The 12,429-nt window shown below is 42.1% G+C and overlaps 1 protein-coding gene across 1 annotated transcript in view; it reads left to right on the top strand.

Moving 5' to 3' along the window:
* The first annotated feature begins 4,509 nt into the window (after positions 1-4,509).
* The window catches only part of Hephl1 (hephaestin like 1), a 75,218-nt gene continuing 67,298 nt past the window's right edge, over positions 4,510-12,429 (top strand). Inside the window, exon 1 of the mRNA XM_077108684.1 lies at positions 4,510-4,679. Coding sequence (XP_076964799.1) covers positions 4,510-4,679 — 170 coding nt within the window. The remainder of the gene's footprint in view (positions 4,680-12,429) is intronic.

Raw genomic sequence — 12,429 nt, 5'->3', positions numbered from 1 at the left:
CCACAGCTGAGAAAGGGAGGCTGAAGCAGCCCCTGAATTTCAGATTCTTTTAATAAAACTATTAGACTGCAGGTGAAATAGGAACCAGATATGGCAGGCTGGTGGGTCATGATTTTCAAGGAGTTTACAGTTCATAAGAGAGAGTAACATGGAAGTCATCAATAACATAAACAGGGATGAGCCTGTGCCAAAAAGTGATTAACTACTGGGGAGCAGGAGGGAGGGTGTGGTGGGTGTGGCATTAACCAAGGAGAGAAAGAGCATATGAGGATTTGGGAGGATGAAAAGGAATTGGTGTAGGTGGAGGGTGGGGTGGGAGAAGGGGTGGGACATAAAGTGAAGGAATGAAACAGAAAGTATGTTTGGGCGTTTGTAAGATTCTGTGATGATGAGAGTTTATCTGAATGGTCGTTAAGGGGGTTGCTGGGCTGAAGGGGCATTTGCGCTCCTCCTTCAATAGATAGTTCTTGAACAGCCTGAGCCCATGTTTCTTTATAGAGGTGCGTCCCAGCAGTGATATGGAGCAGGCAACCATAGTCCCTGGTGCCCAGTCTCCCTCACTGGGTGGCCTGTTGGAATACTGACTTTGGGGATGCACAGAACTTCTTTGTTTATCAGTTTTGGGGCACTAAGCAAAGTCACCAACCTTTCCAAACTGGAGCTTCTTCAACCATAAAACAGGAATCATCAGGCTGTTATAGTAAATAAATTAGATAACACCTATGTGAATGTCATCAGAATCAAAATGGAGTCACTTATGTTAACGCCCCCTCCTCCAAATAAATAAAGTCAGGAGGTTCAGAAGGGAAGTCCCTCATGCATATTTATTTATCTGATAACAAGACCTATCATAAGAGACTCTGCCAGAACTATAACTTAGCACAGAGGCTCTCCTTACACAGAGAATACATCTACATAGACATCTACCTTGGGTTGATGACACCCTTGTGATTAAGTCTTATGGACTTAATTTTGTTTCAAAAAATTTATGTAATCCTCATATTTGTCTTTAGAGTGTACCCTTAGTAGTAGAACCCATTTTTAGCCTTGGTTTGGTCCCTAGAACATACCCCAGAGAAAAGATAAAAGATGTCCCTTGCCTCAATCTTAAACTCATACAGGATGTGCTTATGAACAGTCATAGCATGCATATCCCAGAATTGCAAATCCCTGGCTATTTCTAATTACATTCTTTTTTGTTCAGAGATCCGCTCTCTGCATTTGTTATTTAGGTTGACAAATATAAAGGACTTGGTACAGAATCTGCTACCAAACACGTAGTTGGTGCATAGCAGTAAGCACCTAGTGTTCATGTGTTCATCCGTTAACTCACTCAGACATGCATTATTTTACCAGCGCATATTTTTCAAACACTAGGATACTGAGAAGAACAAGACCCAGTCCCTGCCATAGAGGCCTGTGTTGAGTTGTGTGTCATGGGTGTGGGAGGGCAGGCAAATAAACAGATGGTTAATGTACTCTGTGATAAGTGCACGCAAAGGCGTGCACAGCACTGATGGGAGCGTAGATGAAGGACACCCCAGTTGCCATGAGGAGGATGGTGATGATGATGATGATGATGGGAAGGTGAAGAGTCGAGGAGAAGCCCCTAGACCCCAGGAGCCAGCCAGGATAAGCCTTGAGAGTGAATTAAGGCCACCTGCACTTATTCTGAAGGCTACTTGGAGCCCCTGAAAAACCTCAAGCAGAGAGAGATCTGGTTCTGCCTGCATTCAGGAAGGTCACTCTGGCCCCAGTGAGAGCAGTTAGAAAGCTGCAGGGCTTCAGGTGAGAGATCATGAAGTACCATCAACAACTGGCGGGCTTGACGAGGTCCAATGGAGTTTGAAAGCTATGATCTACTGGAACAAGGGAGTGAGAGGGTTGGGGCTGATGGAAGTTTATAGCTAGAATTTTGGATGTCAAGAGTCCTTTAAGGATTATTTAATGCGTATCTCAAAAATTGCAAAGTCTCAAGATGGGTCAGTCAATTTTGTCACTCATATTTTAAATTGTTCTTTAAAAGGACAAAGAGGCTAAGGCCTCCTAGAAGATTATTTGTCTGATTTGGCTTCTTTTATTGAAAGTTTTATTTAAATGTCCTGCACTACATTTCAGAGAAATATCATTTGATCCAGGTTTATCTTTCTTTTCTATTAATGCATGATATCATATTATCATAGCTCAAACTGGGTGAGTGTATTGAGAAAATCATGGACTGAATACCTGTGTAGGACGGGATACCTCACAGAGTAGGTCCTCCCTAGTGGTGCGTTTCTCTACTTTATTTCTGTCCAAATGAGACTGAGGAGTCCAATGGAATTGACAGTAATTATTAACTTTATTATTCACAGGTTTCCTAGTCAACTTCTAGATATTCCCAATCACATCTTGTGTGGTCAATCACACCAAGTTTTCAGATGAGTGCTCTTGAAATGCTGCATTCTCTTAGATCTCTCTTTGCTTTGCTCTTATATAATTTAGGAGGTGATCTTTGAATACTGTTTAGATCTTTGTCTACTGTCTAGAGTAGGAAAGACTCTAAGAGGGTTTTCCAGCGATCCCACTTCATTGTTTAGGTTAAACACTTTCCCTGACTCTTTTGCCTTTCAGTAACGAATTTCTCTGCTGCAAATGCGTTAAATGTATTGATTTCATCTTCTATAGAAACTCTCAAGTTTTGAGTCAGAAGTTAGTTGATCCCTCTCCAGTACTGTCGTGATATGTCTTCAGTATCCTGAGCAGGAAAGTTAACTCTTTTTTCTTTTTGATTCTGTATAATTTATGCTTCTTGTTTCTCCTATCTAAAAGAATTTGGGTAGAATATATCCTCATAAAGTTTTTGATAAGCCCAAAGTAAACTGCTCTCCTGATTATAACCCAAAAGTTATTTGGTTGGGGATGTTTCCAGATTCCAAACAGTCTAAGCCTCTACTTCTTTTTGAGGTCATACTCAGAGATCATTATGTGAGTTCTCTACAGAGGCTGTTGATGTGCCAAACTCACATAAAGCTTCCAAGCTCATAGACTGAAAAGCAGATTTGAGTTAAAGGAAAACATGCTAGGGCAATTATTCTACCACTGTCCTTGACAGAAAAACAAATCAATAAAGCAAAGACATTAAGAGCCTGGCAATGAAACAAGAGTACTGATGTATATTTTATTTAGAGAGATTACTTCAAAATCTGTGCTATGGAACATCTATAGGTTATCTACAACTTAAAGAAAAAAGAACTCCCTTCCCGGAAACTGGTGGAAGGAATGGTGGATGGGACTTTGGGAAAGAGAGGTGAAAAGAAAGAAGAAGGTTGGTGGAAAGGCAAGTCAACAGGCACACAGGATGCGTGGTCTTCCTCCTAGAGGGTGTGGGTAGAGATGAGGACTTTAACATCTACTGAGCCCCACTCTGTGCTAAGAGGCTGTGCTTGGTGCTTTGCAGCAGGCATCATCTTTTAGATCTTAAGAATCCCTCGATTTCAGAGAGATTAAGTGATTTCTCAATGCCATGACATTGGTAAGTGGTGGGACTTAGAATTAAATCCAAGTCTGTCCAACCTTAAAGCCCATGAGGCTGTTTCCGTCACTCTGTGACTGCTGCCTCAAGAGCAATCTGCCTGAGGATCAGACTGGCTCTCTTCCAAGGTTGAATCAGGTCTCTTTCAACACTGAGATTCTAGGTCACGGATCAGAACACATGGAAGCATGGCACACCCTTCACCTCTTTACCCAAGGACCTGCTGGTGCATCTTGTCTTCATGTGCCCGAGGGGTACTCCTCCTCTGTCATCATCACTCATCCTGAGAGAGGCAGCTCATTGTTTGGGGATGATGATGGCTTCTAAGATTTTGGCTGAACTGGGTAGTTAAGCCCCTGGGTTTTGTCAGTGGGGTTGGAGAGGATTTGGGGGACATGGTGCATGAGCTAATGTAGCAGTAGTGGGGTTTTACAGTGTTGTTATGAACTTTATGATGTGGCTTGATCGTTTCATGTAGCCTCATAAAACAAGCTGCAGGGTGAATACAATACTCCCTCTGCTTTCCCGACAGAAATGAGACCTTCTTTAGTGCTTAGAATATTTCCTGATGCTCCCACTCAGGTTAGCCCACTTTTCAGATAGTAATAAGGTTCTGTAATAGTGGGGAAAAATAAAAGAGGTAGGGGGAAACCCATCAGCTCAAGTTGTTACACTACCATTTCTGGCAGAGATGAATAACTCATGTCAGAGCAGAATACCAAAACTCACAGAAACAGGCCTGTTTAGGTTGGGCAGTAAATAAATAAGTCAGTTACACATTTCTTGGATGGTTGGCAAAAATGTTGTCATCATAGCAACTCTCTCTTCAGGCTCACTCTGCTTACACAAGTTATCAGCCTCTGTTCCAACTCTGAACTACCTCAGGAGGAGGAGCTGGGCCTGGTCCATTCCTCATTTATAACTAGGTCTGAGTGAGGGGGAGGGACCAACAGGGTTGTCTCCTGTGCAGGCTGCTGCCTGAGTTACATCCACCAATGCCTCGGGAGCAGCCGGCTGGCTGCATCCTTCTCCTTGCATTCCTGGGTCTGTCTGGGCTGGTTGGTGCAGTTACCAGAACGTACCACATTGGGATTCTGGAAGAATACTGGAACTATGTACCCCAAGGGAAGAACGTTATTACGGACACAAGTTTTTCAGAAGACAAGTGAGTGAATTTGGGGTGCCCACAACCTAGATTTGGCCTCTTTTTGTCTCTGTGGGGGGAAGTTTGTATTCCTTGGGTGGTTATAATGGAGGTGGGCTGATTGAAGAACCATAGTATGGGTGGACCTTCAATTTGTAAGAGAAATTCTTAGCTCCACATATTTGTTGAGCCATCTATTAATGTTGTCTGTGAAGAGACAAAATTTACCATGTGTTTTGAATAATAGCTTGTTCTATAAAAGGATAATTTTCACTAACAACTTCTAGGGGGTTCAGGACTCAGTTTGTTTTAAAAAAGGCAAAAATAATGGCAAACTTGGAATGAAAATCTGAGAATTTTCATGAATTATTTAGTGTTAAAACAGGTAGTGCTCTTTTAGTTTTCATTTTTAGAATGAAGCATCATAATTGGAAACAACTATGCTGTAAGTCGTTATGTTCAGGTTTTATTTTGCAATATTTAAAATAGGGGGAAGTTACAATAGCTATGACTGGTATTTTAAGAGTTTCCTTGAATCTACTTAGAAATGGCTCTGGTGAAAGGTTTGGTCCATCTTGGATTCAATTATAACAGTGGTTCAGAAGATGTTCTGAGAATCACAATATCCTGAGGGCAATTCTGAGGGCAATATCCTATCAGAGCCTGTGGCATAGCTGGAGAAGATAGTACTGGAATATTCTATGCCCCCAATTTTTAATTTTTCCATAAAGTTCCCTTCCTTCACCCTCCCTGCAGAGTCTAGCATCTTCAATGTCTTATTTGTTTCATGGATCTCCCTCTGAGGTTACCTCCTGCCTCTAGAAACCAGCATGTGCATTTTCAGGTTTGTGGTTCTCAGAACATCTTCTGAACCACTGTTGGGTAATTGAATGCTTGCTTCTTTCTTGACTGGCAGAGCACATTACATCGATATTCTCGTTCTGTTTCCTAAAGGTGAGCTTAGTTGATAAGATTCAGGAACAACCTGGTTCTGCCAATAAGACTTTAAGAATCGTTCCCCCTCCTCTGGAAGAAAGAGCTAAGATCCATTTGGCTTGGATACACAACTTCTGGTTTTTCTAACCACACAATGGTGGCATAGTCATGTTACATTTATAAAAGAACAATGATGCTCCTGTCAACCAGGTTGCCAAGAGCTTTTCCTTGAGCTTTGTACTGGGAAACTTAATGTCTGTAGGGTTATTTCTGAAGAAAGCTCTCAAGTTCTTTCAACCTCACATCTGCTGACCTTTGTTGGTGGTAGTCTTTACTGTAACAAGTGGATATGGCACTAAAAAGTTATCCTAACTGCGCCAGCAGCTGACTCTAAAAATAGAACTCTGTGGCCTCATAGAGGGGTCACTAGAAAATGCTCAGCATGAGCAGCTATAGACAGAAGAATGCTTAAAATGTGTACCTTGAGTGCAGTGAATTCAGTCTTCAAGCTAAATGTGATGGTGGGCTGTCTCTCCATACAATCAGTAAAAAGCACAGAAATTGTATCTTTCTACAAAAATGTCCATGTCAGTATTGCTGTTGTGGGAATTTATTCTGACCCAAGAATTCCACTAGGGACTTTCAGTCCACTACTGCTTGTAGGTGTTATTATTCCCATTTCATAAACCAGGAATGGAAGCTCTCAGGTTAAATTCTTGCCAGAATTTACTGAGAAAATGGACACACACCAAACTCATATTGCTTTGGTCCCAAAGCTTATATTTATTCTTGCCATGCAACCTGTTTCTTGGTAAAGGTGACCCTTTCCCACTGAATTAAACCTAGCTTTGAGGGAAGCCAGAGATCCCAGTAGTAAGAATCTTCTAGAAAGTCCCAATTCTTACCAAAGTCACATTTAGCCTCTCTTCCCTGGGAGTTGTTGAAAATAATCACTAACGATCTTTGACCAAACCAGCTACTTGGTTTATTCAAAATCCCAAAGCACTTAAAATACTCCTATGCTAGAATACTATTTTCACAAAGGTGGCTACAGGAAAAAACTGAGGGGCTCTCTGATGAGAGAACCAGAGAGGAGGTGCTTTGAAGAAAGTACAACAAAACATATGAAAATTCTTGGGGTGAAAAAGAAAATAGGCATGATGAAAACAATTAGGTATCCTAATAGAATGAGGTGGCTTGGAATGCCTTGGTTCCGTATGAATAAATCTCTGTCTTTGGGAGCAGCGGGCATGCTAAGATGTCACACTTATAGTGTTAAAGTTCCCAAATGTATCCTTTTGGAGTATAGAGGGACAGTATTTGTGGGGGGCTGACTACTGACTCTTGAAGAGGGAGTCTCAGTGAGCAACAATATATGCTGGATTTTATCAGTGACCACAACAGGGAGATTCTAGTCATTGTGGCAGATGATTCAGGGAAGGTCCCTAGAAAGTTGGTTGCTATAGGCTGCTGACCTTGCTTGTAGACCACAGGATACACATGCCAGTTGCACATGAAGATGCCCTGATGGAGGATTTCACATGGAGCTCGGCAAGTGTACTATGCACTGTGCCACTTTCCCCAGAGCAGGAAGGAGCCATCTTGGGTGATTCATCGTCCTTAGCTTCCTGCAGTTTGAGTAGACTGCTTCGTGACAGTCTGCTGTTTTGGATATTGAGACCCAGACAAATGCTGTGATACAAAGAGGACAGACAGACAGGTGCCCAGTATTCCGCAGAGAGTGAAAAGACCCTGAAATAGAGATCTGGAGGCCTGCCTTCTAGTTTGACTTTGCCCTAACTTGCTGTGTCGTCTTGAACATGTGACATTATCTACCTGAATATCACTCACCTTAATTTGTGTAACATAGGAACTGAAATATAGCCACTAAAATCACTTGAGAAGTATAATTTCAAATGCAGTTTTGAAACTGAATGAAAAACATCTTATCCAATCAGAAAGATTTTTGCAATGTTGAATAAAAGGAAAATGATTTAGAAATGTTCAGTCCTAGGAATGGAAGTTGGAGAAAGCCTGGGATGGTAGTGGTGATATGTGACAATTTTTAAAGTATTCTGTAATTTCCATTTTTTTCTCGTTTTTTAAGACCCCCGTCCCCCGTCATTTATGCATAAAACTTTTCTGCAACTCTGGCTTGTTCTAAACTATTTCCTGACATTTTTTTAAACTATGTACTTGGTCTTTATCATTTTTCTCATCTCTGCGTTACTCTCTAAGTGATTTATATCTCTTGCCTCTTAGCTGGAATAAAAACACTGTGGTGATAGGGAAGAAGATCCAAATATATTGAATAACCTCCTTTCTCTACAGAGAGCTTTGTCACTGAGAGTATCCCATGGAGGACAGAGCAAAAAGCCAGGCATTTGGAATCACTAAAGCAAAGACTAATCATTTTATCACTTTAGTTGTTTTGATTGTTTTATTTTTGAATAAGGGGAACAGGGAAAATAAGAGAGTAGGTGCCAGTGTTTCAATTATATAAAAACAACTGGAAACAGAATTTGGCAGTATCAAGCACCTAAGAGAATCTGATGCATAAGAGCAAAATGGGAAATAAACCATTCCACCAAGACTCTGTAACAAAGAGATGATGCGATTTCACTTTTTAACTTGGTACCTTTGCTTGATCTCAAGGTTCAAAAATATGATTCAGACATTAGTCACTCATATTTCCCAAAGAGTGCAGGGTTTTGGAGTTATATGCTATTTAGAAGTATGTTTCTCTACCTAAATATCTTCCTCCTCCTCCTCGCTGGGCTTAATGGGGACACCAGATTCCTTTGATTTGCCTGGGGATGGTGTCAGCATTTTGATCCACTCATGCCCATCCTGCTTGGGCTCATAAAGTACTTAATTAGAGTGTGACTGGGCTTCAGTGGTAAAGCCTGGTCTTTATTGGGACTAGAGTGGGGTCACCTTAGTTAAAGCCACAGTGTTCACCATAGATCTCATTAGGAACCAACACAAACACAGATTATTTTTTCCCTTTAATGAAATGCAGGGTTCCCATGGATGCTAGCTGCTGGGCAGGACTGGCCTTGGACATAGTGAGGCTGACCCCTGCTCAAACCCATGGCTGCAGGACCTGTTAGAGTTTACCTAGCGAGATCACCACATCAACCCAGTTGGTGGGAAGGGATTTTGAGCACTCCCTAGGAGCAGGCTCTGTAAGGAGTGTGAGGGAGAGACCCACATGTCTCTGAAAAAAGGGCCAACTGAGGGATGCAAGTAAGTGAGATAGAGTGGCTCTTGTAAGCTTTAAAGTGAGGACAGGATATCATCTGACTAGTCCTTAGACTTTCTAATCTGAACTTCTATCTGACCTGCATCAAAAATCATGTGTGGATCTAATGCTGTGTGGATCTAATGCTGTGTGACTCTCTTGGAGCTGCTGTCATGCCCTATATCAGTAAGCAATTGCTTTTAGCTGACAGGAGAGTATGAAATGTAGCAACTTAGACAAATTAGGATTTTGAATTTGCTTGATTAGAAGCCGAGAAGTGGGTAGCCCACAGCTGGTGGATAGATATGATAGGGTACTCGGAACTTTTTATGTCTCTGACTCAGCCATCTTGGAATGTGGTTTCCTTCCTTAAAGATATGCATAATCACAAGAAGGCTTTTGGTACTCCAGCCATCATATCGATGTTCCAGAAAGAAAGAGAAGAAAAAGTAAGAGGAGCATAATTCTTGCTGTTTCATCCCTTTAAAGGGCTTTCATGGAAACCCTGCCCAACCAATTCAGCTCATACCTCCTTGGATTCTCATAGCTGCAAAGGGGGCTGAAAAATCTGCTATGTGTTTGTCTATTAAAAAAAGGGGGGGGGATTCAATTCTGTCACTAAGAATAAATGGGAGTGTGAGTGTTGCAAGGTGGTTGTAGCCCTCTCCCACGTTCTTCCTTCTCTCCTGCTTACCAATATTCACAAACATCTTCTTAGTCTCCCTCTTCCTTTTTTCACCTCCACATAGAAGGGCCCCCAGGCCTGGTTGGTGGTTTCTGGTGAGCTCACAGACACTGTCACAGCATCCTTACTGTGCTCCTTACATTGTTCTAAAAGCTTTACATGCCATGCAGAAGGGTGACTGATCTGTCCCTGGTCAAGGGGATGAAGAGGTGGGAACAAGGAGGGCTTCCTCTGCCAAGTGTGGTCCCACAATGGTCTAGCAGAGACTCGAAGGCAGCCCAGTTTTCTGATGAAGTCTGGAACTCTGCCATCAATTGAGAAATTCAGAATTCTTGCTCTACTTTCTAGACAACTGACCAAATCTCTCTTTGCTTCCGTTTTCTCCTCAGTAAAATGGAAATAGTGATATATTGGGTTCGTGGGTACATTAGTGTCCTGCTGGCTGCTGTAGCAAATGCCTAAAAACTGTGGCTTAAAATAATAACAATTATAAAATAAAAACAAACAATGTATTCTCTCCTGGTTTGGGATACAGAAGTCTGAAATGAAGGTGTTGGCACAGCACACCCTCTGGAGACTCTGAGTGAAAAGCTGTTCCTTGCCTCTTGTGGCTGCTGGTGGCTTTCAGCATTCCTTGGCCACTCTGATCCCATTTATTTTCATTTATAATTCCCTTTCATCATATGGCAGTTCTCCCACCTCAGAGAGTTCTAGAGAGCAGGAGCTTTGTGGAAAGAGATGCCAAGTGGTCACTTTTTTGCTAAGAGAGCTTCATCAGAAACAATCGCGACTGGCATGGACCGAGCACCAGGCTCCCCGAGGCTGAGTGTGGGCTGCACACCTCCTCTCACTTAATCCCCATGACAGCTCTATCCTCTATGCTGGCTACTGGTTTGCAAAGAGGCAACTGGAGTTCGGAGAATGCAGATCACTTCTCCAGGTGGAAAACTGGGATTCAGGCTCATTTCTCCTTCACAACGTGGATGTGTTTTTTGACACAAGTTGCCTGTGTTCAGCTGGATGGTGGTGGTAATGAAGGGCGAGAGTGAAGGACCCAAGGCTTAGGTGGTGCTGGGCAAATCAGGATGAAAGAGCTGTATAGGAGTACATCACCTGGATGGCTTGGAAAATTATTAATCTAATTAGGGAAGGTGTGGCTGCACTGAGTTATAATGTGTAATCTCCATCTCCACCCTTTTTGTCAAGTGGCATTTGTCCTGGATCTGGTCTTGTTTCCTCTTCAATGAGCACCATCTCCTCTCAAGCTCAGACAACGCTGCAGCTTGCTCTTGCTATGACTGTAATGATGTCACACATTTGTTTCAACCACACCTCCTGCTGACGTTCCTTCTTTCCTGGCTTCTCTTCACTCCATGTCTCCCCACCCCAGACATTCAGGCTCTTTACAGCACAATTGGCAATTAACATATAAAACTGTGTGTTGCTATTTATTCTCCAACGTGTATGTTTTGATTTCCCAACCAGATGGGGAAAAAGTCTCTTGAGTTCAGGGACTGAGATTAATATCTTGCTCACCTATTTCTAGTTTCATGTCCCATCAATAGTAGATGTCCAACAGTTGTTCCATGGTGAGCAATGGGGAACATAATCCTACTGAAAGATCTAGGGGAAAGGATTGCTGGTGAGGTGCACACCTCGTGTATCTAGGAACCCCTCAGGATCTATTCTGGAATTCCACTTGCACTGTTGGGATGATTTCCATTAGGCTGGTTCTTTCAGATACTGGTTCACCTCACCTGCTTTTGGAAGGTATCTGACATCATGGTGTTGTCCCTTGATGATGTCAGTGTGGTAGTAAATCCCCAGCTGTCATTAAGGCTGTTGCTAGTGGGAAACTTCCCCTCTTCAATGGATTCCTTCACAGCAGGAAATAGACACCTCCTTAGATTAAGTCAATGTGAGACTTAAGTTGGGGATGTTCTATTCAGTGCCTCTTATGGCTACTGGGGGTAACAAAGTTCACCGGGGCAGGCATTCTAAGAGTGCTCTCTAAGTGAATTGGAGGTTGCTTCTTATGAATAGCTCTTTGGAAGTGACCCCTCTGCTCTGTTTCTTGGGCAAGACTTGCATCTTCTAGAAGCTGGGGCTTCTCACCTACTATTTCAAATGTATCATGTGTTCTCAGAGGTAGTTTGCTTGAATAGACACTAAAAACTGCTTTATCTTTCTTTTGACCTCCCATTTTTAAATTTTGTATTATTTTTATTAGTTCTTTTCAGTTACTTACAGCATTAGCATCAATTTGGACATAATTATAATAGAATGGAATATAATTTGTTCTAATTCAGTCCCCAGTCCTTCCCCTTTTCCTCCACTCCATCCTCCCCTGTTCCTTTTTCTCTATTATCTTCTGTTTTTACTTACAGTTTTTTTTTTAATTAGTGACTTTTGGACGTACATGATGGTGAGATTCACTGTGGTGTATTCATACATGTACATAGGAAAGTTAGTTGACATAGCTAACTATGTTCTTTATTTTGTGCTATATATTCTAGAAATGTGATCCCCAAACTTAGGTAAACACCAGAATTGTGTTAATCCAAATAGGCCAAGTTTATGTGGGAGCAACAAACAATCCCCAAATTTCAGGGACTCAACATCAGAAAGGTTTATTTCTTGCCCACTGGAGTTCATAGAGGGAACTAACTGTCTTCCAGGACACTCAGAAGTCCTGGCAGCTTTGGTCCTGACGCTTCACCATCTTAACAGGAGATATTCATTGCAGCAGAGGCACAGAGGGTCTTGCAGTGACAGATAAAGGCCCTGACATACTTCCACTCCAGACCTTCGGCAGGGAACCTTGAAGCTCCAACTAACTCAAAGGACAGGTTATTTGCATTCTCTTTATGCTGGGAAGAAAGAAGGATCAGAACCAACAAGCCCTG

The sequence above is a fragment of the Callospermophilus lateralis genome, chromosome 2, assembly GCF_048772815.1.
Source record: "Callospermophilus lateralis isolate mCalLat2 chromosome 2, mCalLat2.hap1, whole genome shotgun sequence".
NCBI lineage: Eukaryota > Metazoa > Chordata > Mammalia > Rodentia > Sciuridae > Callospermophilus > Callospermophilus lateralis.
This window is presented reverse-complemented; position numbering and strand designations above follow the sequence as displayed.